This window comes from Dicentrarchus labrax, unplaced genomic scaffold, assembly GCF_905237075.1.
Source record: "Dicentrarchus labrax unplaced genomic scaffold, dlabrax2021, whole genome shotgun sequence".
Taxonomy (NCBI): Eukaryota; Metazoa; Chordata; class Actinopteri; family Moronidae; genus Dicentrarchus; species Dicentrarchus labrax.
The window spans coordinates 10,657,716-10,684,704 of record NW_026136705.1 but is presented as its reverse complement, the minus strand read 5'-3'; the positions used below and the strand labels follow the sequence as shown (position 1 = coordinate 10,684,704).

Here is a 26,989-nt window from a genome sequence, read left to right as displayed (position 1 = left end):
ATCTCTCTGCCTCTCTCTTCTTATTCTTCCTTCTCTTTAGCACCACTGTACCCTTTCCTTCTCTCTCTCTCTATTTCTTTCGCTGACCTTGTCAAAAAGAAAATGGAAGATAAGACTATGCATTGTTAATGATTTCCTACAGATCCCCTCCCCACCTCCACAATTGCAGTATCCGATGGCTTGTTTGCAATATTCACGCCAAAATAATTGCAATTCCTTTTCATAATACCACAGTGTAATTATTCTGTCAACGAGGCCAGAAAAAAAGGAGAAAAAATCGAACCACTTCATCAGTGGAAGCTGTTTCCACTCACCGACTCCTCCGGCGGCCAGATTTCTTCTTCTTCCTTTTCTTTGGACGAGGGGATGGAGAGCTGCTTGATTTCCTCTTCACTCTGAATTGGCCACAGAAAGAGAGAACAAGAGGGAGAGCGAGATCAAGAGCGAGATCGAGAGCGAGGAAGGCAGAAATAATTTACAAGTGATTGTTATTATAATAATTTTGCAGAAAGAATAAATGTCTGATTATAGTTATTTGCTGCTGTGCTGATAACAAGGCGATATGTGTCTATTTTCTCATTTCCGCAATTCATTCTGCCATAATACACAATATCCATGCAATATATCTTACAATAGAAACAGGAAATCACTTTGAGGAAATTACACTTGACCATCTGCATTATGGGCTACAAGCAGAAATAATAATGGGTTGCTTGAAGAGCATTTGTATCCTTTATGTTATGGATATCATCAAAGGAAACACCCAGAGGCCATGTAAAGGACATAATAGGATTTAATTCACCACTTGAGAGGTCAGAGCTGGTCATTTATACATTATGAGTGCGTGTTTGAACGTGTGCTTTACCTGTTGTCACTGTGGTAATCATGGTCATAGTCTCCATCTTCATAGCCAACCAATTCAGGGTCCTCTTCATACTCATTAGGCTGATAGTGCAGGTGGTTGACCCTGAAGACACAAGAGCCGGAGATCATAAATGCGGTGAGAGTGTATGTGTATTGTGAGTGAGAGGAGAAACAAGTGTGGATGTATGGTGAGCCCAGGTCTGGCCCTGGTTGTCATGACAGAGACCTAACCTATGGTAAATAGTGGCCTATTTGACTTTGAGACCCCTGGTTTAAAAGCCCTAACATAAAAAGACAATCTTTTACAAAATACATACTAATATACGGAATATTTTACAGTTGAAAAATGTACTCGAGACACTTTCTAAATGATCTCAAACCTTGTATGGCGTTTGTGTACTGACTCACAACCAAACTATTGAACAAATAGAAATTTTGACCAGATGATGGCGCTGGATAGAAAAGTTAAGGGATCAGCAATTTTATTACAATGCATTCAGACAGGGACATGAATGTAGGGACCAAATTTCATGGTAATCTATCCAATAGTTGTGGAGATATGTCACTGAAAACCCATTTCATCCTGCTGGTGGTGCTAGAGGAATAGTCAGTGGATCACCAAAGCCAGTGGGATTCATCCTCTGGGGAAATTAATGTCTGTAGACAATTTCAAGGCAACCTTCTAATAGTTGCTGACACATTTCAGTCTGGACCAAGGTGGTGGACCGACCTTGCCACAGAGCAACAACGCTAGCTAAAAATGTTCACCCATGATGTAATGCCCTATGTACCTAACGTGTACCTAAGCCATCTGGACCCAACTTGGGTTAAGGAAAAAACAAAAACAAAAGGCAAGTATATGAAAATTTCATGCTCAAACACGAAAGTTTTTTGTGAATGTATTTTTATCTCACCCCGGCAGTGAGAATATCATCATCTCTCACTCTTGCAGCTCAGCTTGTGGGATTCTAATCTTCCAACTGGTTACTCACACATACTGTATTGTATGTACAGATGGCAGGAACATCCTCCCTATAATCCCCCCTGCCCCACTACCCCCTTCCCTCTTATGTGGCCTCCTCTGATCCACCAAATCTGACCTTGCAGGCTCCATGAAGGCAAAAGAAAGAGATAAAAAAACACACACCACACTGATTATTTTTCCCCTATGCAATCCTTTCTCTGACCTGTTCACGTCCCAGTGCTTTAACAAATCCAGCAGGTCATGCTCCGGGCTTTCTGGTATTTATACACAGAGATGTAACATATGGAATTATATGTAGAGGTTATTTAGTTTCGAGTGATGATGACAGAGACATAACCTCAAGACTAACCGTGCAGCCTTCAATTAATAAGAGAGATATGAAAACAGGCAGGAGTAATGAGACGAGGGTGAAGCAACACACGGGGAAGAAGTTGACAAACCAAAGGACAGTGCATCTCTAGTAGGGAGATCAAACACAAATGGGCTGCACTATCACAGCAGATTTACGTCTGATCAGGAGGGGAGGTGTAGAGAAAAAACTGAAAAAATACGTGCTGTGAAATGTCTGGAAGGAGAGTGTGTAGAGGATTTGAACAGGGCACAGGCCTAACGCTTAGTTAGGAAGAGACGAGGCAACAGAGCCCTTAATTGGCTGAGCACCACTGGGCACAGCAGGGATGCCAAGTACCAGCAAAATAACCCAACTTCACAATGACAGCCCTTTTCCGTACACATACACAGAAAAGTATTGAGTTCAAAACACACACGCACTGCAGCCCTCACCCCGATGAATAAACTTGCATTACAAAAATCATGTTAATACGAACTGGAGCAACAAACTGAATCAATTAAAGAAGGAGGAAAACAACTGTAGGCAGTGTGGGCGTGACACAGCTCACATGAATTTTAATCTCAATTTTAAGTTGGGTAAGTTAGAAACGGTCCGTGCGAATATACAATGACCCATCTTACTTTTGAATATTGAGCTGAGAAGAGGGACACACACACACACACACACACAATGCCCTGCAGTATAAAACACTGTACTGTACTGTATATGTCTCCCTTCTGATACTCACATTATACCTGCCAAACAAAGATACAAACCAGAACCAGAAGTTTTTCTGAGCTCACAAAGTGATTGTTGAACTTTGTTATAATCATTAAGTTTTCAGTTTCTAAAAACGAGTGCTGGAGGCTGGTTGTCTTAGAAAATTGATAATAAACTCCAGGAACATGCCTCATTTTTCAGAAAACACAAATGAAAGAGATTGCTAGTGGAACCGAGGCCCCTCTAACCCTAACCCCTCTATTCGTAGTTGTAAGCACCAGGGACACTACAGCCAAATTAATTTGGAAAATTCACTAGAGGATACATTTACATTTACTTTACATTACTATACATGTTGACATTTAAAATCTCATTTTGGCCTTTCAGAAACAACATGTTTCATTTAGGCTGCCAGTTTTTGTGCCTTCCTCTTAAGACCATGTCCCTGTAGGTCCAGGACTCAGCACACTGCCAAAAAGAACAATTAACAACAATTGAAACTATCTCATGGTCCCCATGCTTAGTCATTAGTGATAAATCAACTAATTCCCAATCCTGTTTCTAATCTCCTAAATGACATCTGTCCAGCCTGGTTGTGATCAACACAGCGTCCCTGTTAGGCAGATGAGTAAGTGCCCCGGTGCTTAATGGTGCCCTGGTGAGGCAGGAGACTTCCTAATTCAGCCGCTGTCCCTGGGACCTGGCAGTGATGGACTACAGCCAAGGCCCTCCTCAGGGCTGCAGCACAAAGTAGTGCAGCTCATTCATATCCCCACTCAGACAGCCACTCTGCCACTGAAGGCCCGGATATATTTCTATTGCTGCAGAGAGTTATAGTTTGTTATTCTGGGAGGAGGAGGTAGGTGGAGGCCGGATTGATTACTCCTCAGTATGAGGGTGGGGGCAAATCTAGTAGCTGCTTTATGGAGGCCGTATTAAGATGAAGGATTGAGCAGGCTGAGGGTTAACGCTGAGCTGATCAATTCTGTGATCATGGGGGAAAACCTTGATGTTCTGGATGCACCCATGTGCACAACAGTGGAACTGATGGTCCATTGTTATTGAAAGTAAATATATCTCTAATGAAGAAACGTCGGTCTCAGGCCTTTTTATCACATATTGAGCAGCTATGTGAAGCCCAGGGTCAGTTTCCCCATTGATCCTGTTCCGATCGGACAGTCTCGCTTTAGCTCTAGAGGCTTTACACACTGCATTCCTTCTCTCCTTCTGTGTTCCCATCCATTCTGCAGGAAATCAATGTGGGACATCGGTAAACAGAGTTATGAGCTAGCACATCCATGCTTACTGCAGGCTGTTTACTGCTAGTGTGTGAGTATTAAGGTACAGCTGAGGGGCCAAGCCTGTCAATAGTAATAGTCCCTGTGGAAAAGATAGCATCTGAATAAAACCTCCCAGCTGAGCAAACTCAAACACACTGAAGGCAGCAGTGTGTTTGAGTTTGAGATGAAGCCTCCATTATCATTTAGCCAATCTACATTTCTATGCCTGTTATCTTTATCTATATCTCTTTTTGCTTGAAGTTGTGTAGCATCAATTTGTGCCTAAATTACAATGAGATTAACTGCTATGGGTCCACAGAATAAATGTATAGGCATACAGGAGGATAAACACAGCTAACAAAGATGTGTGTAAATAAGTGGTTTCTTAAATAATTCACATTTACATTACACATGATTAAACTACTTCATAAAAACCTCAACGGGGGTTCATGTTACCTTGATTTATGACTTGATTTGTGACTTTATTCAAGTATGTGACATACGTTTGCAATACCTTTGAAATTTCAATCAAAATATCTAATTTGAGGTACAATCAAAATGAGGCTGTGTTTAGCGGTGCTCTGGGCTAAATGCTCACAAGAATAATGCCTATATGCTGATGTTTGGCAGGTTTAATGTTTACTATGTGTACCATCTTGGTTTAGCATCGTTTTACAGACAGAGGTAGCAGTGACACAACCTCTCCATTAATATGAGGTCACTCACACATACGTGCATACTGCTGGCTGTTTACCACAGTTGACTTAGGCCCTCATGGGCCAACATTAGCTGATGTGAGGGTCCCTTACCGCATTACCTACATTATTCATGCGGGGGACTGTTCTGATATGCTTATTGCTAGTGGCAGTGAGTCGTCAGTTAGGGTTTATATTACAGTTTTGGCCCGAGGCCAACCCGTGGGTTGATTAAGGCATGCTTCACATAAAGCTTCTGATTGAGGCACTTCACAAGTAACGTCACAATGTTGGGCAGAGGGACAGAGATTACCTCAGAACGATGTCTGCTGTTGTGTGTGTGTGTGTGTCTGAGTAAGGGGCTGGGTGAGTGTGAGGGGGAGTTGGGGGGGGGATAACAACCCTGCAAATTACCAACCATCTTCAATTTTCCACATCAAGGCCTTTCTGGAGAGGGAAAGTTGCCGAATTTGAAGCGAGCTCTGACATCCCAAATTGACCTGACTCAGAAGTGCCCTTGAGAGTGAACTAATGCGAAAAGAAAAACAAACAAAGCTTTCTGTATCTTCATAGTTTACTTTCTCTGGGCCACAGATGTTTGTTATATTCCTCCCCCTGTGTGTAACCGTCCTCTATAACTCCCTCAGTGTACCTCCTCATTTCAGCATGGTCTGTCCCAATATCAGACATCAGCTAAGGTGCAGAGGAGGGAGAATCATTAGTCTAGGCTGCGAGACGGGAAACATCATCGTCATTACCAGTCATTAATTCGCAGACAGCGGGTCACGTCGCCACCACCACACTGCCTCTCTCAATCATTCACACACGGTATGAGGCATTGACTCAGGAGGGCCACCACGCCTACATCCTGCTGTTGCTGTTTTTCATGTTTTTTGACGGCTGAAGCGGTGGCCTTTGTGAGCGAGTGTGTCTCTCTGTGATCTGGAATAAGACACGCAATCTTTTATTTTTATTCCTTTAATTCTGTCTCTGCTTGCTTCAGATGAGACGCTCTCCCTCCCACCTCCCGCTCAAAGCTGAGGCTGCGAGGCTGAACACTAAACAAATTGACAATTATCATGCCAATCTTCGCCTCATTGGCTTCCAGCAGAGTTTAGAATAGACTTTAAAATGGTGCTGATTATTTTCAGAGCACCAGGGTTTAACCATTCCCTGTGTATTCACAGAGAGGCATTATCAGTCAAAAGCCAAGGATTTAAATGAAAATGTATTGCACTTTTGTAATCACGGTCCATATTCTTTGGAATGGGCCTGCCTGAAGACATTATTAGACTGGCAGGCCATTTTTCATAGCCTTTTTTAAAATCAATTTCTGCTGGCATTTCATATTTACTGCTGTCTACTTTTATTAGATTCATTTACTATAAAGCATTTGTATTCATTTTGTAATTAATTTATTATCAAGGATACAAAACTCTTTGGGTTCTCTAATAAATTAGCTGAAAGAAAAAATGTGTCAGCAAGGAGCAAAAAGGAGGCAAGGTAAATAAGCATGCATGCACACTAGGGGTGTTAGCGACTACATCATCATATGTGTACAAATAATGTGCTCTGAATCCACATTTTTGCAGCAATATGCTTGTCACAGGTGTTACTTTTACTTCCTGATCCTCATGATTCTTGACACTTCAAACGAACTATATTTTCACTGGGCTTCTTCCAATTGCATCATGCAACGTGGCCCAGTTCATTTCTGACTAGTCTATTCCACTAAGTTCCTGTTGTATCTCCACTATGGATTTCAACACAGACAAATACACATTTTATTTTCTGCTTAATTCTGGTTATTTTGTTGACAGCTTGACTTATAAATATATGTATGAGTACAAATAACAGAGGCAGACTAGACAATTTCTCTATAATTTCTATTATAAATCCAAATACCAGTGGTGGAAAGCAACAAAAATTACATAGATTTAAATACAATTTTGAGGTACTTGTACTTTTCCATTTTCTACTTCTTTATATTTCTATTTCACTACATATCAGAGGCAAATATTGTACTTTTTCCTTCGCTACCCTATAACTTAAGTCACTAGTTACTTTACAGATTTAGATTAATGAACAACAACATTTAATCAACAAATAAATTATGATGCATTATAATAGGTCAAGATTTTATTGATCCCTGGGTGAAAATCCTAAAACAATTCTACCCAGCAGTATAAAGGAAATTAAACTAGCTCCTTCTTTACCAGCTGCAACATGAATGCATCAATAACTATGATCCAATAATATAACATACTTTATTCTGAAATTATCCTTTCTAGATAATGAGTACTTGCAGCTTTTGTACTATAAGTATTTTATACTATTGAATTTTTGTAAAATTTTGACTTGTAATATATCTGTAATAAATCACTACTGCCTTACACCACTGCCAAATACAGACACAATTATATTTGTGACACAGAAAGATACAGATGCAGCTTTGCATTACACCTCATCATAGACAGGATGCATAGTAACTTACACTGGTTGTGTGTGTGAGCCCTCTCTGGTGATAACGCCCTCCTTGTCCATCAGCATTTGTCTGAATGTGCTCACTTTCTGTCGAATCTCTTCCTCTGTGTACCTGAGGACGCACATAAAGACACAACAGTTAGTAGAGGCTCAGACAAACACACACACTCAATCAGTAATCTGCAGTTTTGACTGCTCGGCAGAGTAGCGAGCAGACAAGCAGCAGCTTTTACCAACAGCACTGAATGCAGCAGGGGCATTGGCGAAGCTAACTGTCATCCGTCATAACTGCCAGATGCCCGTGTGGAGCCATGTCCTCCCCCACCATCACACGGTCCGAACAAATGGTAAAGAGCGTCTTCTGACCGTGCGCTAACTAAAAATGACACTCAGACGAATGATGTATACTCATGATTCAGTCAACCTCTCCCGACCCCGGCGGGTTCCTTGTTCAGGCCCGGACTGCATGTCATGTTTTATTCTGCAGGCAGAGCGCCGTAACTCACTGAGTTGAGGGTAACTGTGGGGCAGCGTGAGGAGCTTTCAACAAGCAGACAGACAGAATTAGACTGCTGCAGTGGAAATTACTGTCTGTGTCACATTGTGGATTTGTATTTGTATTTTCTAATTGAGAATATCTGGTGTTTTCCATTTCAGGTATACTGTGGCTGTGAGTTGCTGCAATAGAAGAGCATGAAAATAATAAGTTATACTAATTTCCTTGAATGAATCAAACACTAAAATATGTCATGCATACAGCTTTGGGCTGCAGTAACAGCCTCTAAACGCTGGCCATGTATCCACTGACAGCTCTGAGAGGGAGACAATAATAAGTCAGCCAGCCTGTCTGAACCAGCGCGACCGAGAGAATGAAGTAGCTCTGCCCTATGCCATTCTACAGATTCTCATAGGATAATGCATGTCTGTGAACTTGACAGTACATGGCCTCTTCAATGCACTGTACACCGAGCTGATCTCCTGCTGTATTCACACCATCTCCACATTCTGCTCTGGCCGTGGTAATGGAATGTAATGAGCTACAGCGGCAGAGAAACATGAAGGGAGAGAGGAGGACGGAGGAGGGAGGGGGAAAGGGAGAGAATTAATAGAGCTGTGAAAGTGTGGCCAGGAGCCAGACATCACAGAATTAGACTGACTGGAAGCCTCAGCCATTAATAATATACTGTAGTGTACATATCAAGTTCAACAACAAGAGCATGTATGAGGGGTGCCTGGGATATAGCAGTGTGTTCAGATAGATTCACTCATTATCCACAGTTAAATATGGCCTGCATTCACAGTAAGTTGGTAATGATAAAAAGAATGACGCCTTAGAACTCATCATCTCTTTGAGTCTTAAAATACTGGTGTGTGATATTTGCTTATTTGATAAGGGATGACATCTGAAATGTGAGCTCCACTTACCATAATCAAAGTACTGAGGAGGTACTGTCTATCACTTAGTGCCGAAACACACATTCAGAGCTTCTCTCTCTCTTCAAGGATCAGTTCTCTTTTTTCAAGAGTTGATGACATGTTTGATACCGCACTCATGTCTGTAAGTCAAATATGAAGCTAGGAGATGGTTAGCTTGGCTTAGCATAAAGACTGGAAACAGCTGGCCTGTCTCTGTCCAAAGGGAAAAAAACGATGCTCTTGTTTTTGTATGAATTAAACAAAGAAAATACAAGTGTTAATTAATTAATTGATTTTTTAGAGGTGGTGGTTGATGTGTATTTTGGCTTTAGAAAGAGTCAGGTTATGTGTTTCCCCCTGCTTTCTTCTTCTTCTGTCTGAATGCAAAGATAAATAACAAACCTTTTTATTTAGTGTAAAGCCAGAGACAGTTGTATTCTCTTATCACTGCCAGAAAACTCGACTTTGAAATCATAGAAAAAAAGACTTCTAAGAAGGTCTTACGACACCAGAACTTGCCTGAGAATCATCATGTTAAGTCTTCTTCAGTATCAGAGTTATGCAATGAATGTTGTTTGTACATCCATGGGTACACTCCAAACAGGAAGTACTAATAGCTAATTCGGCATACTTTTAATGACAATTTGCCGAAATGTAAACAAATATAGGCTAAAATACTAACTAACTCACTGACTCCATGGCAACATTATACTTCCTGCGCTGAGAGAGACCCACAGTGTCAGACTGACTGCCAAGCTCCGGCATTAAGATTTCTCTTAAGGACACTAAAGTATGTTGTGACACATGTTCCACGCAGTTTATTTACCTGTTTAATAGGTCATAACATCTGACATGGGAGCTCCACTGGCAGTATGTAAGAGTGCAGGGGAACTGTCCATCACTCAGTGCTGAAACATGGACTCTTGGAGACTCCCTTACTTAGCTGCACCAGTTCTATAAACTGAATTGTAAATTAACCAGTGGCTCATTTCAGTGTGAAAATAGCATTAGTCTGAGGAGTGTTTGCTTTTCTCAGATTAAATATAGCAGCTGATACCATGTATTGTAGGCAGAGTGCTATCAGTGCATTGACGGTGCGGAGAATGAGATTATGTGATGGAGAAATAGCTGGAAGATGGCCCAACAGTGTGACAGCACCATCAGGTCCTGCTGTACGGCAATCTCTCAGCCCAGCAGCTGTCAACTCAGCACAATGGAGGCCACAAACACACACTTTATATTCATGGCTTTCCATGCACAGCGCAGGAGCGATCACCATACATCAGCTGCTTCCCGACAACTCTACAGCGGACCCGACGTTCTCTCAGCGCTCTGTTGTGGATCGAAGGAGGGTGTACAATAGGTAAAGAAGGATCAGAAAGGATTCTGACTGTGAAATGCGCTCGGGCCAAACAGAAACCAAGACTGTAGGGCTTTCTCCTTCACATTGCGCTGATGATTGTCAGGATGTTAGCACCTGCAGCTATCTCTGTTGACACTCCAGCTAAAGCAAGAAAGGGAGGGTCAGAACTTATGAAGCTAAAGCCTCTGTTGACATATGATCTACAGAATCTGTCTGCTTTTGTGTTTCCTCTCTCTCCGTCCTCCCATTAAATTGCTCGATTCTGAAGCTCTGCACAGCTTCCCAGCATGAAGCACGGCAAAGTCAGGTTCCGTTTGATCGGTCTAGCTTAGAAACCAAAGTCAGATAGTGCATGCCCAGCAGTGGTGCTGTTTCAACAAAGAGCCTGGGGTTTAGAAGTACAGGCCGGGAGAACCTGAATGCCTGTAGGAACCTGGTGAGCGGTGGGCAGGTTCACCTTAAGAGATAACAAAAAAATCTATGCAAAAAATAAGCATAAAGAAAAGAGCCCATGTTTGGAGTTTGAGACTCGAACCTTTGAGTTGCAGACCAGACAAGTTAGACAAAAATCCACAGTGAGCTCTAAATCAATCTGTGTAAATGGCCACATATGTCAGAAGCTATTAGGATAAGCACACTGAAACAACACATCTATCCTCTGCACATTTAATTAGCACTTCTTGCAGCTGTAAAGGTAACTGCTTTCTGCCTAACACACCATCTGTTCTGACCTGACACAGCACAGAGGAGGGGCCGACTGAAGCGGTCACTCTCAGTGAGTTCAAACTGAAATGAACGTTAAACTGAACATGGCACATGTGTCTTTCATTTATGTTTGCGTGTGTGTGTGTGTGTGTGTGTGCGTGGGTGTGTGGGTGTGTGTGTGTGTGTGTGTGTGTGTGTGTGTGTGTGTAAGAGGTGGGACTTTTTAGAGTGAGCCAAGTGGAGCCAAATGAAAGCCATTTAGCCCAGGCCCATTGCCTACAGCATGCAAAGTCCCAGTGATTTGGACGGAGAGAGACAGGGGACATCGATCAGGACGAGGGGCTCCCCGCCACCCCGGCCATGAAATATCACCACGATTAAAGAATTTGATTGGAGTAATTAGACAGCTCAGAGGACCCACAGATTCCCCCCATTAACTCGCGATCCTGGAAAATGAATAGTTGTGGCCCAGAGACCATCCTTACGCTGATAGTCATCGATTTGATGAGGACGTGCCTACATGTGGGCGGTGTGTGTTTGTGTGTGTGTGCTGACTGCCAGTGATGTCTCTGCGTTTGATGTGTGAAGAGATTTTTTTTCTTCCACAAGTCGTCCCCAGGCACTGCTGTACACCTATGAAACTCTGCAGCCATCAATCTCGCTGCAAAGAGTACAGAGGCATAGTGATGCCAATGTAGTTAGTAAGATTGAATGGCGATGGGAACGCGGGAAGGCAAACCCGAACACCCCCACATTTCTATTTCAGGGCCAGAATTAAAACGACCTACTGAGTGCCACAGTGAAATAGTTTAACTCTCAAGTGGAGAGGATTTTCAATTGATGCTCTCTACAGTCATAGATTTTCTAGTTAGATAACAGATACTGGGTAGACCAGACAGAAAGACTATACCTTTCTCTCACTATATAGAGCAGCTCTTTTCACCTCCCCCACAGTGTAATCAGATCAATGGTTAGAGCAGCACAATCTGCCATTGCTACTCTTTCTGATTGCTCATCTCCTCTAAGACCTCCTGTAACAACAGCATTTGAAGCTCTTTTGTCTAGGATGGAGCTACTATATTGGCTCGGAGCTCTCCAGTGACAGTGTATAAAATGGCTCATTCTCCCTGATGCTTTTTACTTCCAATTTTCAGTCTTATAGGACTCGGGCTTATCGTCTTATGACGCAGGCTTTGGCTTGCAGGAAAACCTCCATCAGGCAGAGATAGTGCTCTGGCCTTAGAGACTCTGAGAACAGCTCTCTGAATAAGATCCTCGATACTCGCATTCTCTTGCAATTCAAGTGTCACTGTAGATGTTATTAAGGGAATAGAATGGCAGAGGTGGCCACCATGCAGTAATGCAGCTCCCAGCTATTACAATTAACCTCCTTCCTTGATGTCTAAATTTACTGTTCTGTCTTAAAATTAATTTGTGTACAAGTGAAAAAAACAGATCCAGTTATGCACGTCTGTGTTATGTTGTGTGTTTATTGCTTGTGCCAGGCTACACCCCTCTACTCGACTAAAAAAACAACAGATATTAATTTTTCAGCACGGCACATGCACATCTAATTTTTCTGCTTGGTGAAGCAGAAGGAGTAATATCTTCTGCCTCTTATTGAAAAAGCTCTTACCGCTGGTGGTACACGCAGTTTCATGCATGCATAAGAAAGGCCTCACACACTTTGTTATGGATGGACAATATCATCCTGCTGCCTCTCTGTTGCCAACCTGTGTGCGTGTTTGTGTGTGTACCAGTATGCATTACGCAAATGCATATGTGCAGATTTAGGTGTTGAAGGGGAGCCTGTAGATTAGAGTGAGTGAGGACTTGTGAAGCGAGCTCATTAGAGAGCTGGAAAAAGCTTCAGACACCACAGGAGTTCAAATGATGCACAATCATTGTGCCTCAATTAGTGTGGAAAAACACTCTTGAAATAGATTCTTGCACACAGAGTAGCTCTTAGTAAACTATGCTATGAAAGGTAGCCAAACATGCTTAAAAGTAGACACTAAACATTTGCTGTAATGTTCAAAGAGCTACTTTAACACATCCTGCCTCAAATGGCCCGATGTATGTAACCTTAAGCACATCTAAAATACATCAAAGGGCAATGTCCCCTGCAGCGGCGGAGCACTCAGTGCATCACTGAATGGGGGATGCTGCCAGGCCTCGAATAGCTAAATGAACAGACTCCTTTAATGGCTGAGGCCGTCTAATTGGCTCCTGTGGTGAGGCCATCACTCATGACAGACTATTTATCCTGGTCTTATCTCTGGAGAAGAGCACGACTGGATTGGAGGGGCTGTGAGTAAAGAGGAGGGGAGTGTCTGTCATGCTGGCATGGTTAGAGAAAGAGGCAGGCATCCAACCTGCCCCCCCGAAGCCTAATCCTTCACCGAGGGCTCGGTCAGGACGGGGACACAGGGGTGACGTAGAGGCTGAGCCCGTTGGCTTAAATCCACAACAAATGAAAACAGACTCCAGCCACCATTTTAATTGTGTCTAATGCCTGGCATAGCTCTCCCCCTCTATCCCTGTGTTTCATCCCCCACTCTATCCCTTAATCCTGCACACATGCACACACACTCTTTCATTTAAAAAGGAACATTAGAAATTGGAGAGGCACGGGGAGCTGCGCTGTGCCAAGCTGGCAAATGAGATTCTCCTTTTATTATAGCTTAACAAGATGACTAGAGTCTGTCCAGAGTTTAACACTCGGCTGAGTGGTTGCCGTCCTTCAAGTCTGACTGTCTGCCAGCTGGGCCCGTGCAGTCTGATGAGTGAGTAGAGCTGGTCAGCGCTGGTGTCTGGTCTCCTTGTATTCTGTCATCATTAGCCAAGCTGCTGCCTGTCACTACACTGTTCCACTAGACATCATGACTCCTTTACATCACTCTCAAACCAGGGGCAAATATGTCTTCTCCAGGCCAGGAGATGAGTGGACCTTGACAGATGGTCACAGTGCACCCCCGTCTTTTTTCTTCTTTTTTTTAATAAAGTCCAGTAGTTCCCTTTCAGCCACATCAATCTGTTGCAGCTCCACCATTACCCTGCAGTCTTAATGAGGCCCCACTGCCTGACAAGCCCACTCACGCTAAGGGAAGGAGGGACGGGGAAGAAAAATGAGTGGAAGAAAAGGGACAGGAGCAGGATGATTTAATTCATCTCCATACTCATAAAATAAAATAAAAATGGTACAATCCGCAGTGGGGAAGAGAGGAGAAAACACTTTAGAATTTAGAATCTAGAATACAAGTTTGTGCCTGTGACCTCTCGTATCTAGCCTTGGCCAAAAAAACCCAACCCCTCACTAATTAGCTTGCCCTTTATTCAATTAAATCCCCCTCCCTTAACATATTGAGGATTAGCCGGCTTTCTATAAATGACGAATGTGATATGAATAAAATGTCACGAGGTATCACTGGGAAAGGGAATTTTGTCTGTACCGACACAGGATCACAGGGCTCGTCCTTAATTATAGTCTCAGCTAGCCTGGAGTTTGCCTGCGAGCTGTGGTTATTCAAGCAGCAGTGTGTGTAGGTGTGTGTGTGCGCACAGATCAGCCTGAGAGAAGAAGCCTTGAGATTGTGGATTAGGGCCGACTGCAGTCACTACAATTTTCATGGCCACGGTGTGAGCACACACTGAGCCCTTCCTAACTTTGTGCTGGAGGACACATATCATGCTAATGAAACAGACTACGCTGGGTTGGCCTGTGTTCTTCGCTGACTGTCTCTATGGTAACCGTGCTAATAACCATCACTTGGGGAACAGGCCGTTCATACAAAGTTCAAGTGTTGGTTGCCAATATGTAACAACATCACAGATTAGTAATGTTGCATCTGTGACATACACAAGATTGTGAAGCAAACATGGCTGCCGCTGATGTATGAATGTACCTTCATGAACCCTGAAATGGTTTGCAGGAAGCTACACGGTACAGTGGTGGTTCTAGGGATTTCCCCTACTTGGTGCATTTTCATTTTTACCAAGCAACTCACACATGATCAAATTCTATTAATAAATCATATTATCTTTAATGCCTTTTTTTCTTGTTTCTCACATTTGAGTGAATTTGAGATCTGAATTCTCAGCACATGATGGTTCCTGTGTTCAGTGTAGTATCCTCTGACACACATATAGTTGCCAGTCTCCTCTTTTTAGTGCAGCAAGGCTCTTCACCACCTCCCTGCTTCTACGCAGGTGCACAACCAGCAAGCAGGAGCCACTAGAACAGTGACAAGGACATGGTCCTTCACCGGGTAGCTGATTGTGAACATTGCCAGTTATGTTAAATAGGGCAGACGGCCAAGCAGGAAGCACCAAGGTCTCTGCCAAATTGGTCCCTGTAGAGCCTTTCGCCTAATACTGAACTCTTTCTTATAACAGGAAACAGTTACCTTCAGGACCAGAGCATCCTTCCACATCATTTTCTCTTCCACAAAATGATCATCATTCAAGCATCATACAAGGATGCACTGCTTTTAAAGGGAATGAAAACAATGACATTATTGGTCATAATAGCAATCGCATTCGCAACTACTGATAATGCATTCATCCTGATCCCACCCTCTGTACCTTGTGCTAAAAATGGCCACATCAACAAAGCACAGCTGCTATGCACCACAGTCCCTTACATTATGTTCACTACAATCTGCAGGAGCTTGTTTTTTATTTTATTTCTTCCTAATATTGCAACGAAAATGACTTTTGGCAGGTAACAGATTTTGAATGTAATGTTTTGGTGCAGCTTGTGAACTCAGCCCCCCTACAGGTACATACCTGTCAATGTCAGGTTCTCTACTACACAGAGAATGCTTTCATGGCTTGCACTCCAAACAGCTCCACAATAACTGAATTCTAAAGGAAAGATAAACAACTACCATTTCACTGAGAACAGTAATGTGACTTGACATCAAATACTCAGTGCAACTGGAGTGCTTACTTGCTTGTTTTTGTGCCTAATACATACTGGTCTTCATGCAAGAACATGCTTGTATTATTATCCTGACGCTTTCTTCAACTCCTCCAAGTCGGATTCATTAAAATCTCTGTACAGTCTCTGAACTGTACAAACTGCTTGTTTCAACCTGATGAAAGGCAACTACACATGAGTAGCTGCACATTTGTGACATTTGATCTTAAAAGCAAAGTAGTCCATGACTTAGATGGGAGCAGTCAAGAGGATATGAGAGTCATGGAGACGGATGAGACAATATTATACAGCAGGTGATGTTACAGTGGCAATGAAGGAATGTAACCTGGTCACGGACCTGCATAAAGACCCTCAGACTGAGATTGCTCCACTATGTTTTCACCAGGTAGTCTCTAACTGTCTGCTTTTTGGTGCTGAGCAGCTAGCATACAGTGGGTTGTTGGAACTCTTTCACTGAGAAACAACACCATAAGAGCGTTGAGAGCAAACCACCAGTACATTTGCAGACCTGACAGCTAAACAATGAGCTGAGACTCATTATAATGCCCCATAAGGCTGAGGGGAGCTGCGGATTCAGTTGATAATTCTCTGTAGGTTCACACTGCCATTTGATACATTGTTATAATAAAAATATTGATAGTAGCAGTAATCGTGCAGTGTGCTGGGCGGACGTACTGAGAATGACTTGTCAATCACAAGGTAACCATGCCAAAAAGCATACCCTGCATTATTGCCTATTTACTCAAAATTGGACCATAATTTACAAAATGAACATCGTGTTCGATGGAAGAAGCCTTGAGACTAACGAATGAGACAATACACTAATCCATCTCACCTACATAAGAGTGCATTAGGGGTGGGTAAAAATATCGATTCATCAATGCATTGCCATATATTTTTTCCCTATTCAATATCAATTCATCAAATCCTCTGAATCGATTTAAGCCCCTGGCCAGTGGGGGCGCGGTGAGCAACACCTATGTGTGATTTGCATTGTACGGACGGAGGCCGCACTCGACCACACAACAACAACAACAACATGGCAACCGAAGCAGGTAGCAGCAGTGTTAAACCAGCGCCTTCAACTTTAAAAGCAGTGTAAACCCGGAACACAGGAAATAGACAAAAGTAAGGTAGTGTGTAAGCTGTGCCAGGCAGTACAAAAATAACACAACAAATTTGCGCAACCACTTAAGCCGACACCATGCAGATGCTCTGCGGCTAAACCTGTGGATTCAAAACAGATGCAACTCGACAGATCCTTCCTTTGCAAACTGCCGCCAAACTCTGCCCGCACACAGAAGATAACGGAGTCTGTGGCCGTCTTCATATGTAAGGACCTACGGCCGTACAGTGTCGTGGAAAACGGGGGTTTTAAGAAAATGGCAGATACACACTGGAACCACGATACGCCATACCAACACACAAACACATGACGGAAGTCACTGTCCCGAAGCTGTAATTTACTTATTACTGAATCGATATCGAAGCATTTAAAATCAATATCGAATCGAATAGATTTCGAACCGAATTGTGACCTAAAGAATCAAAATCGACACTTTACAATACCCAGCCCTAGAGTGCATGCTATCGGGCTTGCCCCCTGCTGGCCTTTACATAGAATACATGCTTAAGACACTTCCACGTCAGCTCTGTGTACTATATACTGTATTGTGGTCAATGGTTCTACTTACCCCTGCTCCTCCATCATTTCCTGGAGCTCCATACATTTGAGCTCTACCCTCCTCTTCCTCTCATGGTCCAGAATCTCTCTGTGTGGCTTTTTCACCAGGACAGGCTCTGCTTTGGGATGCTCTTCCTCCTCCTCTTCCTCCGTGCCTGGCTGCCCCTCCTCAGCTTTAGCTTGCAAGGCTGCAGTCGGCGTCGGCCCTCCTGATCCTACAGCTGTTCCCGCTCCTGCCCCTGGGACCACGGGCTGAGCAATGCCGTTTGCACCATCCTTAGGAGATGGCACCCTTGCAGCATCATACATGATTACTGAACTCTGTGGAGACACAGATGATGGAGAGAAAACTGTCATATGAACAACTGGAGTTTTTCAGTCTTACACAGTCTCATTTTATGTTAATGATTGAATGTCCAACCTTCCCAAGAACCCTCATTTGGGAGGATTTATTACTGAATTATATGCACTTTAATGGTGGAGGGAATAATTCTTATACACATGGCATGAATTTAGTAAAACATTATATAAATTAGGAAATTATTCACTTTGAAGACGGACTAGAGCCACCTAAAGGCCCCTTTATGGTCCCTGTTTGACAACTGCAAAGCTGCCGACTGATGCACAAGTTCTGTACAACAGCGTATTCGTAAGGACAGTAGAGTTGACAACACACAATGCAAGGGGAGCTGAGATGTTAATACATCAGGGCAGGCTGCTGCGTTTCTGCCTGGACTGTGCAGTACTCTTGGCACACATCAACATACTCTACACTCATGCACACACACACACACACTTTGGATCTCGAGTACATGTAGACATGCATTACCAGCGACAGTGCTGGCAGCAACTTCTGCTCCATGAGTCAACAGCCCAGTAGTGCCTAGAGGCAGGTTAGGGGGAGAGAGTGAGAGTTAAATTCCTCTTTAAAATGCTCTTATCTCCTAGACCCAACCGAAGCTGAAAAACAAGGTCATATTCCATACATGGATGAGAGTGGACACAGAGACTGGGAGATGTCCGTAGCAACAACAGAGAAGAATGTGGAAAGTATTGATTTGTCTTCAATGTAACCTGACTGACTTTACTGTATCAAAACTGAAAGAATTCTTTGCTTCTTGCTGGCCCGACCTTTCTGTTTCTGGCTTGTTTACTGATGAAATGATGAGCTTGTCATTTTAGTGAATAAAAAAAAAAGTTGTCCGGTACAAGTGCTGCATGGACCTGACTCTGATTAAGATAGATTGTCCTGTTGAGGCCAGTGTAGAACATGCAGGAAGAGAGGAAGGCCTTCACGTGCCCACAAGCCTCGGCTGCCCAGAACCAGTCTTCTCCCTGTACACCTAATGGCTTCATTTTTCACCGAGGAGCCAAAACAGCCCAGCTGAGGCACTTCATCACTGTCACACATGGAGGAGAGGAGAGAGGATGACACTGAGGCCGAAATGGACAAACCTCCAGTACTATACTCGCATCTCATCCCCGACTTATTTCATCTAATCGTGAGTGTGCGAGCAGCTTGTGCCTTGTAAGCAGGCGGTCCTCTCTTTTGGAGCCGGTTCTGGAAGTCTTTGACTGTTTAATAGGGATGTGCTTATTTTTGAAGTGCTGCGCGCTGGTAAACGAGCCGTGGATCTGTGCGTAGCGACACGGCTCTCGGCTGACAGAACAGGTGGCAGGACAGCAGGAGGCATCGTCACTGAATCTATTATACAGTAAATCAGCACTTGATATTCCATGACAGCAATCTCTCATCCGCACACACTCGTCACAAAACAACTCTGTAGAAGGTTGTGGGGAGAAAAGCTCTCCCTGGTCCTTTAAAATGACATTCAGGTAGACAGGAGGAGCATAAAGGACCTATGTGTGAGGCTGGAAGGAAGTCAATTAATATGATCTTGTTTTCTCCTAATTGAAATGTCAGAACAGAAACAATGGGTTGTGCTTCCTGCTTCCTGTTTTGCAGTTTTTTTTTAATTAGACCAGGTGGTCAGCGGCTGTGAAAACTTGAGCTGGACTGCTCGGGTCTGGATCTTTCAGCCAGAGGGGAGGACCATTGCTAATCCCATCATGTCTTGGCCACTGGGTCTTTCCTGCTAACAAACCCCACAATTTTCACCATGTGCACCAGACTGAACATAAGAAGCTGTTTGAAATTCAGCAGTAATGAGCTTAGATAAAGTGAAGATATCATCTGAAAATCTGCGGGAAAGGACCCTCCCATCAATCCCTTCAAATGCAAAATCTCCACATCGCCAGATGTTGGAGTCAAAGGCTGCGGTCAAAGCTACAGTCTGTGTTATACCACGCTGTAAATATCAAACCATCTCATTATACTAATGCATCATTCCACAGTCATTCCTTTTGTTCTCAAGAGGGCAGGGAATCTGTTCTCTTTCAAGTTAAGACAACTAAATCATTTAATTGTGTAGTGAAAAAAATCAGAGCAGAAAGGGAGAGTTGTCAGTGAGCTGATAAGGCAGCAGAGCACGCAGTTAATTGTGTGCGAGTCCTCTACAGGGACTGAAGGTTATCTGGAGCTGCTGTATTAATGGTGGCACCAACCTATTCTGCTGTTATTGCGAGGGCGTATAAGACTGTCACATCTTAGCAAACACAGTATGTAATTAGTCATTATGCTTAGTGAAGTTGTTTAGCCACATGTACTAAGTGTCACAATCAGTTATTTCAAATCGCAAAGAGCTAATGTGCACTTGAACACTCAATATTGTATTTTGGAGCAAAGACACTGATTGGTGCTAGAAAGAAAAGAACCATAAGCTCATGACTTCTCTCCATCGAGTGAAAGGAGATGCTTCCTGTCCCCTTAACCCTTGCCCATGGTTTCCTGTGCGGTTTGCCCGATTGGATGCTGCTGCTGTACAGGCCTCTGCTGTGTCGGCACTGCAGCCCGTCTCCTGCTGACATCACACCTTATACAAGAAAACTAGCCCGTAGCGTCAAATAATGGCGAGCGGTAGTGGATGTGAGGTGCCTGTCCTCACTATGCATTGAAGGGATGCTGTAATTTCCATACAAGTGTCATGATCCCTCAATGACACAGTCGCTGGGTGCCCACGCAGGGCTGACTCATCGGATACATACAGTAGATGGATCACGCACTTAAAGCTCAATTAATGAGGATAATATTCACCTTGGCCACACAGTGAAAAAAAATCGTATTCTCATTAGGAATCTAATGCTGCATTATGCTTATGAGACATTAGAAAGGGGATTGCCTGGACTTGAGCCACAGTGTGATTATAGTTATTTTTTAATTTTTACATGGGGGATCTTATCTAAATATACCATTAACGAAAAGTAAATGACATTGTTGGCACTATACTCTGCAGCCCCTGTGAGCTTTAATCTGTTCCTTGATTATTTTGCCTGAGTGCCTCTTTGGATGGATAGATAACCAGCTGACTGCCTGTGTCATTAAAAGCAAATTTACACAAGGAGTTGACCTCAGGAGGAATAAAAGCAGGTCAGTGATTTTCTGTTTGGAATGACATGATTTACTTACATTTTACCACTAAGAAAAACCTGCATAGCCTCTTTACCATGATAATATCTACTGCAGGTCTATATATATGACAATATAAGTGCAATTTACAATACACATAGTTTATTTGCAGCAGGGCTCTGTGGATGACACTGTCTGCGGTTGATACACCACTTTGATCCAGACTGAAATATCTGGATGGGTTGTCATGAAAATTGGCACAGACACCCACGGTGCCCAGAGGATGAAATCTTTAGTGATCCCCTGATTTTCCCTCCACTGCCACCATGAGATTGACATTTATGGTTCAGCATGAATCGTCCTGATATCTATTGGATGGATTGCCATGACATTTGGTGCAGACATTGAGTCTGTTTCCATCCACCTGCTTTTACACATGGTTTCAACATGCACATAAAAATCCTCCTGTTTTTACGCTTGGCTGAGAACAGAAAATGCAACAAAGTGCAATGGCAACACACTTAGTGAATAAATCATGATGTACATGAAGCACCTGACTTAAACATTGCTCAAGCTTCCACTGAAGAATGAAATGATCAGATGAGCTATATGTGCAGCGATGAGGAGGCTGTAACCTTACATGACACAAACATGTAGTCCTGGTTTCATTTGATGGCAGTGAAAATGTGAAAGTAATGGTCAGGCATGAAATGTAGTATTTCTGTCTATAAACCAAATATTAGATAAAACATTGCAGCTCGGCATCAACACATTAGAACTTTTAAAATGTCATAACAATCATTGTCAGTTGTATTTATGAGGGAAGAATTTGGCAATTCTGTACTATTAGTTCTTCACCTGCTCCATCAGAGCTGATAGAAAATGAGCAGTTTGTTCTTTACACGGTATGTTTTATATATCAGTTTTCTTTACAAGGTAAATCTTCACAGCAGGGTGCTTTCAGTGCTGAACATATGTATGGCCATCTGTACATTTAGTCCTGTTAATGTAAATACTGCAGACACAGCCCAAAACGTATAACTAGAAGAGAGTCAACAGATTCTGTGCGTGCATTTTTCATTCTGCAATAAATCTCTACAGTTATAAATGAACATTGGGAATTGTAGGTACTACAGCCTGCACTTGCCTTTTAGCAAGGATTTTTTTCAGACAATATAGATTTGTATATCATCCAACAGTGACATATCATCAATAAGGAAGGTAGAAATGTCTCTAAAGTACTATTGTATTACTGCTGGCCACTGCAACAATCCAGCTAAATCGCAGGAATAATTTCTGTTCCATCTTATCATATCTTCTACCTCTTATTTTGATGCCTAATTAAATTCCATCGATAGGTTAATGGCACTGACTTTGCAGTGAGAGTGGAAAAACACACAAAGACAACAGCACACTTCTATTTATCTTGTGTCTCAGAAAATCCTAGGCTTGTTTAAGTAGGTTTCATTCCTCCTGCTACATTCAAGAGAGAAAAGCAGAGAGGTAGGGACTGGACTCCTTGGAGCCACTTTCCTCTCTAAAAGCCAACCCCCCTCCCCACACTAACCCGTCGCCCCTCTCTCACCGCGCGCCAGGTCACTCTGTATTGTGCACAAAGGCGCCAATGATTGGATCTCACTCAGCGGTGGTTGCACCTCAGCCATGATTGCAGGGTGGCAGTAACAGGGGGCCTGACCTTGACTGAGACTGGCAGAGAGAAGCTAAAAAAACATCCTGGGTGGCTATCTCTCAAAAGAAACAGGAAAAAAAAGAAATCCCCCTGTGAAAAGAGAAATATTCTGAGTCAAGGTAGGTCTTCTGGATATGCTTTGTGTGCACATGTCTTAGTAAGACCTAACTGTATCCCACTACCTACAGCATTCACTAAAGTTCCCCCTCTGTCTCCTATCTCCTGCTTTCCATCACACCTTTCCACCAAAATAATCTGCCCCTTGGCTGGAAGCTTGTGTTTTGTTTTTAGCACTTTGGCACCCAGAGGAGGTGTTTAGCTCACCCAAGGTCAGCTGTCTTCATTCCAGGCACGTCGGATTTCTGTTGGGTACCGGGAAACAAGCAGCCTCAACTTTTTCTTTCTCTCTTTTTTTTTTTTTAATCATACTTGGATGGAAGGTGCATACAAAATGAGCAGTGGAGCTCTGAAGAATGGTAATAGAAAGGAGGGGATAAATAGTCATGCACAGTGGCCTTGATTGAAGTTTAAATGGGGGGATCAAAAGTTCTGACGCTTGTAATTTCTTATTCACTGCTGTTTACCAAAGCTCTGCCACACATGACACAATGAGACCATAATAAATACGACACGAGAGATAGACTTGTTGGCACAATATTACACAAAAGCTGCTCTGATTTAGTAAATTCATGCCCAGGCACAGCCCACCATTCAGCATGGCTTTATTAAAGAGACATGGGGTTCGACTGAGTATGAGTAGTTTCTGTAAGTGCTTCACTTACTTTTCTGTTAGTGCTTTGGGAGCTGCAGCACAGAATGAAATAAGCTTTAACTGTAGTTGAGAGAGAGTTCTACTCTATCAGGGAGAAAGAGAGGGCTAGAGCAGAGAAGGGAATAACTACTGGAGCCTGGCTGATGCTGCTGTGCTGAAGAATCCCAGTGATAGCATTTAGAACTGCCAACACCTTGTCTCTCTGATGCAGAGCTCTGCAAAAACTACACTTTCACGTGGAGAGTTACTAGTAAGAGCCACTTTATGCATTATTTGGAACTAAGTAGCAACAGGATGATAAATAAACAATCTGAACTAATGAGAAAGAGACACAGAGAGGCGAGAAAACGGCTGGAAAATCTTGGCCCCTTTGGTGGAGAAACATCCTTTGGCAGCCTCAGAGACAGAGTGTGACAGAAATAAACCACCCCCGTCCCATTTTCAACATGGAGAGAATACTGCGAGTCACCTCAGAGGAAGACGGAGATGCTGTCTATAAGGTGACATCTGGGCTCACCCTGGCACACAGTACAGCTGTGGGTTGACAATCCAGAGGAATACGCACTCGACCTCAGAACTGGGCTTTGAACAGTTTGCCCTGCTTCGCTCCCCGGGGATCAAACTGTGCTTTTTTTAATCTCTCCTCGACTCTTCAGCAGGTTTACATCTGCTCCAGCTGGCTCATGGCGCAACTGCATTCACTCTGCTCACACTCATAAACTCCACGGCGTTGCCATGTGCGGTGTCTCAGGGGAGAAATGATTAGCATAGGACTGCCTCTGATGCGATTAGTGGGGTCACTGGCAGGGGAGAGATGAGCTCAGGTCTGCGTGCCTGAGTCAGTCCCTGCCTGTCAGTACACGGCACACCACAAAACATCGCCCCCTGTGCGTCAGAATGCTAGAGAAGGGCAAGTGAAGATGAAACTGATCATGTAGGATTCCAAATTATCGTTAATTATCTCTCTAATTTCTTGATTTAATTTCTTTAAAAATGTATTCCTTGGCTGAAGCTGGTGCAACAAATTTGTTGTAGGAGTGAAATGCTAAATTGGAGGAGTACTCTTTTAAGCTTCCTCTGGTTTTCATTCTCTCAAATAAGCATCAGACACTTCCGTCTCGAGCACGTGTGCCCAACATAAGTAGACAAATGTGTAAATAAATATCCCAATACTTTTGCATTTCAAGCCAACTGCATGCAAACCACTCAACTACTTCTTTGTTTGTATAAACCAAGTTACTTGAACAATGAATCACCATTTACCCATTGTAAAAGTCATTTGTTACATTACTGGTTGCTTTACTGCACTTTATTTACCAATACAGCTCTGGCAAAGGTGCCTTTAAACAATTCCAAAGGCTCAAAAACCACACGTTAAATTCTGTATGAACCCATGTATGAATAGAAAAAGAGACATGCAGTCTACTGTCCTCACAGTGAAGCTGTGGAGTATACACACCAACTCTCAACAACAAGTACGCCAGCAAAAAACGCAAAACATACAAAAACATATGAATAAAAAACTTTAAATAGAAAAAAAATTTAAGACAACGACCCAGCCGACCACCGAATAGTTTGAGTAAGGGAGCGTTAGTGGGATTAGTGACTGTAATGTAATTACTGAATTTCAAATCGTAATCCTTTAAACTAATTGTTACTGGAAAAAGTAATCACATTATTGTAATGCTAGGTAAGTAGTACGATACTGCCCAACACTCCCAATAACATAACCATAATCTACATGCCTGTCTACATCTATCTAGAAGCCTTATATGATTTCTCTGTAGCATTTAATACTCTTTTCAATAGACTTTTCTAAGCCTGCCATACAGCCACTTCAATTACAGAATAATAACCCCTCTGTCCCTGCAGCGCAATTTACATAAAGGAGAGCAGCTCTCATTAAAAGTGCAGTTGGACTTTTCCTTTCAGACACATATGGGTCGGAGACAAAACTTAAATAAGTTACAAAACAAAAAGGTCATGCTTTTCTTTGAGATATAATTTCAATATAGTCCATGCTGAGTGTGTTAATGGATTCAGTCTCCATCGTGTGTCCTTGCTTACTCAGCAGCTACATCTTAAGTTTCTTTTCAGGTTTCATCAACTGCTTTGGCCTTTGTTCCACTACTTCAATGTTCTTTTAGCCAACAAAGCAGTTTTTCTGATACTGCCACAGAGTGAGCTGAAAATCTAGCTGCAACTAAATACTGTATGGTGTTGAAAATCTCTTTCCAAACTCAGTTTGTCGCCTTACTGCATTTCGAGAATGAAGCAATAAATTACCCTCTTTCTTTCTAAAGTGCAAGTTAATCCCAGAGGGATAAAATGATGTTCGCAAAACTTCAGTCAAACTTTTCCATGTGCCTCATCTTACTCAGAAGGCAGCAGAAATTAAACAGTGGAGTTTAAGCAAAAGGAAAAAATCATCCTCTCCTATTCAAGGAACGAGATAAGAGCAGTTTCCTCAGTTGTACCCTCTTTCCCTCTCTGCCTCTTTCTCACGCTGAGAATGTCACAGAGCCATCTGGAGTCCCCGTGCACTCTCCATCCAGTCCTACTGTCCATTATAGAATTCATCAAACATCCAGCTAAAGGCTTGAATCGGCTCATCACCATACCAGTAAGGGCTTCTGTGTATGCAAATCATCTGATCTCCCAACATAATTATTTTAATTTCACAAACTCATAAGCTACAATTACTCATCCATAAATATTTCCATGAAATGATTACTGACTTGCATGATAATAATCAAAACTAACTGCAACCTCTGGCTCAGACAGAACAGGAAAGTTTTTATATAGGTTTCTCAAAGAGGCAATGCTGCTGGAGCTCTTGCAACTTATAACATCCGTCAGCTTCAAAGAAAAATCGAATTTAAAAAGTCAGTACAACTAGAGTGCTCTGGGTAAAGGGCGGCTTAAAAGTGTCAGGGTTTCCTCTTCAAAGAGTGATCAGAGTTAGTTTATAGCCCAGAAGAATGTCCACGTAAGGCTCAGGAAAAACAAACACAAATCCATTTTCATCAGAGGTGGCCTTTGTAAATCAGATGCCAGTCAGCTATTTAAATCTGCAGTGAATAATTCTCACAATATTCCACAGCACTCCAGCTATTTAATCATATTTCAACAGTGTATGCTTTGAAGACATCAGAAGACATGGTGTTGATATGGATGAAATCTCTCTCTTATCCACCTGCCTGCTGTGTGTATGGGTGATTGAGGCAGTCAGAGAGAGAGTTGGCTGAATAGAGTCAGTGCCTGCAGCAATCTGAAGCCAATCTTTAGACTGCTGCAGCACAGAAATGAGGCTGTCCTCTTTTCCACCTGCCTGCGCTGCTGCTCTTTAATTGACACAGCACTCTGGAGCGCAGAGCGATCAGCTTCCTGATACAAAGTGATGCCTGTCAGTTACCTGCAGACGCTCATTCCCTGCACTGCAATCACCCCCTGGACTGCAGGGACATGCCTCTGAGACTTCTGCACAAAAGCACCTTCACTTCTGCCAAATGCAGCACCCGCTTTCATCCCACATAACTACCACCTTCTACCAATCATAGCCAAACAACAACAACAACAAAAAATCTCTCAA

The 26,989-nt window shown here is 42.8% G+C and overlaps 1 protein-coding gene across 2 annotated transcripts in view; it reads right to left on the bottom strand.

Annotated features, from left to right (window-relative positions):
- Window positions 1-26,989, bottom strand: part of srrm3 (serine/arginine repetitive matrix 3) — a 71,975-nt gene that overhangs the window by 19,134 nt on the left and 25,852 nt on the right. For both annotated transcript variants that reach the window (XM_051400318.1, XM_051400319.1), the window contains exons 2-5: window positions 17,480-17,790; window positions 7,370-7,471; window positions 866-967; window positions 315-395 (exon numbers count right to left, since the gene is read on the bottom strand). In XM_051400318.1, coding sequence (XP_051256278.1) covers window positions 315-395; window positions 866-967; window positions 7,370-7,471; window positions 17,480-17,778 — 584 coding nt within the window. In that variant the 5' untranslated portion in view covers window positions 17,779-17,790. The remainder of the gene's footprint in view (window positions 1-314; window positions 396-865; window positions 968-7,369; window positions 7,472-17,479; window positions 17,791-26,989) is intronic.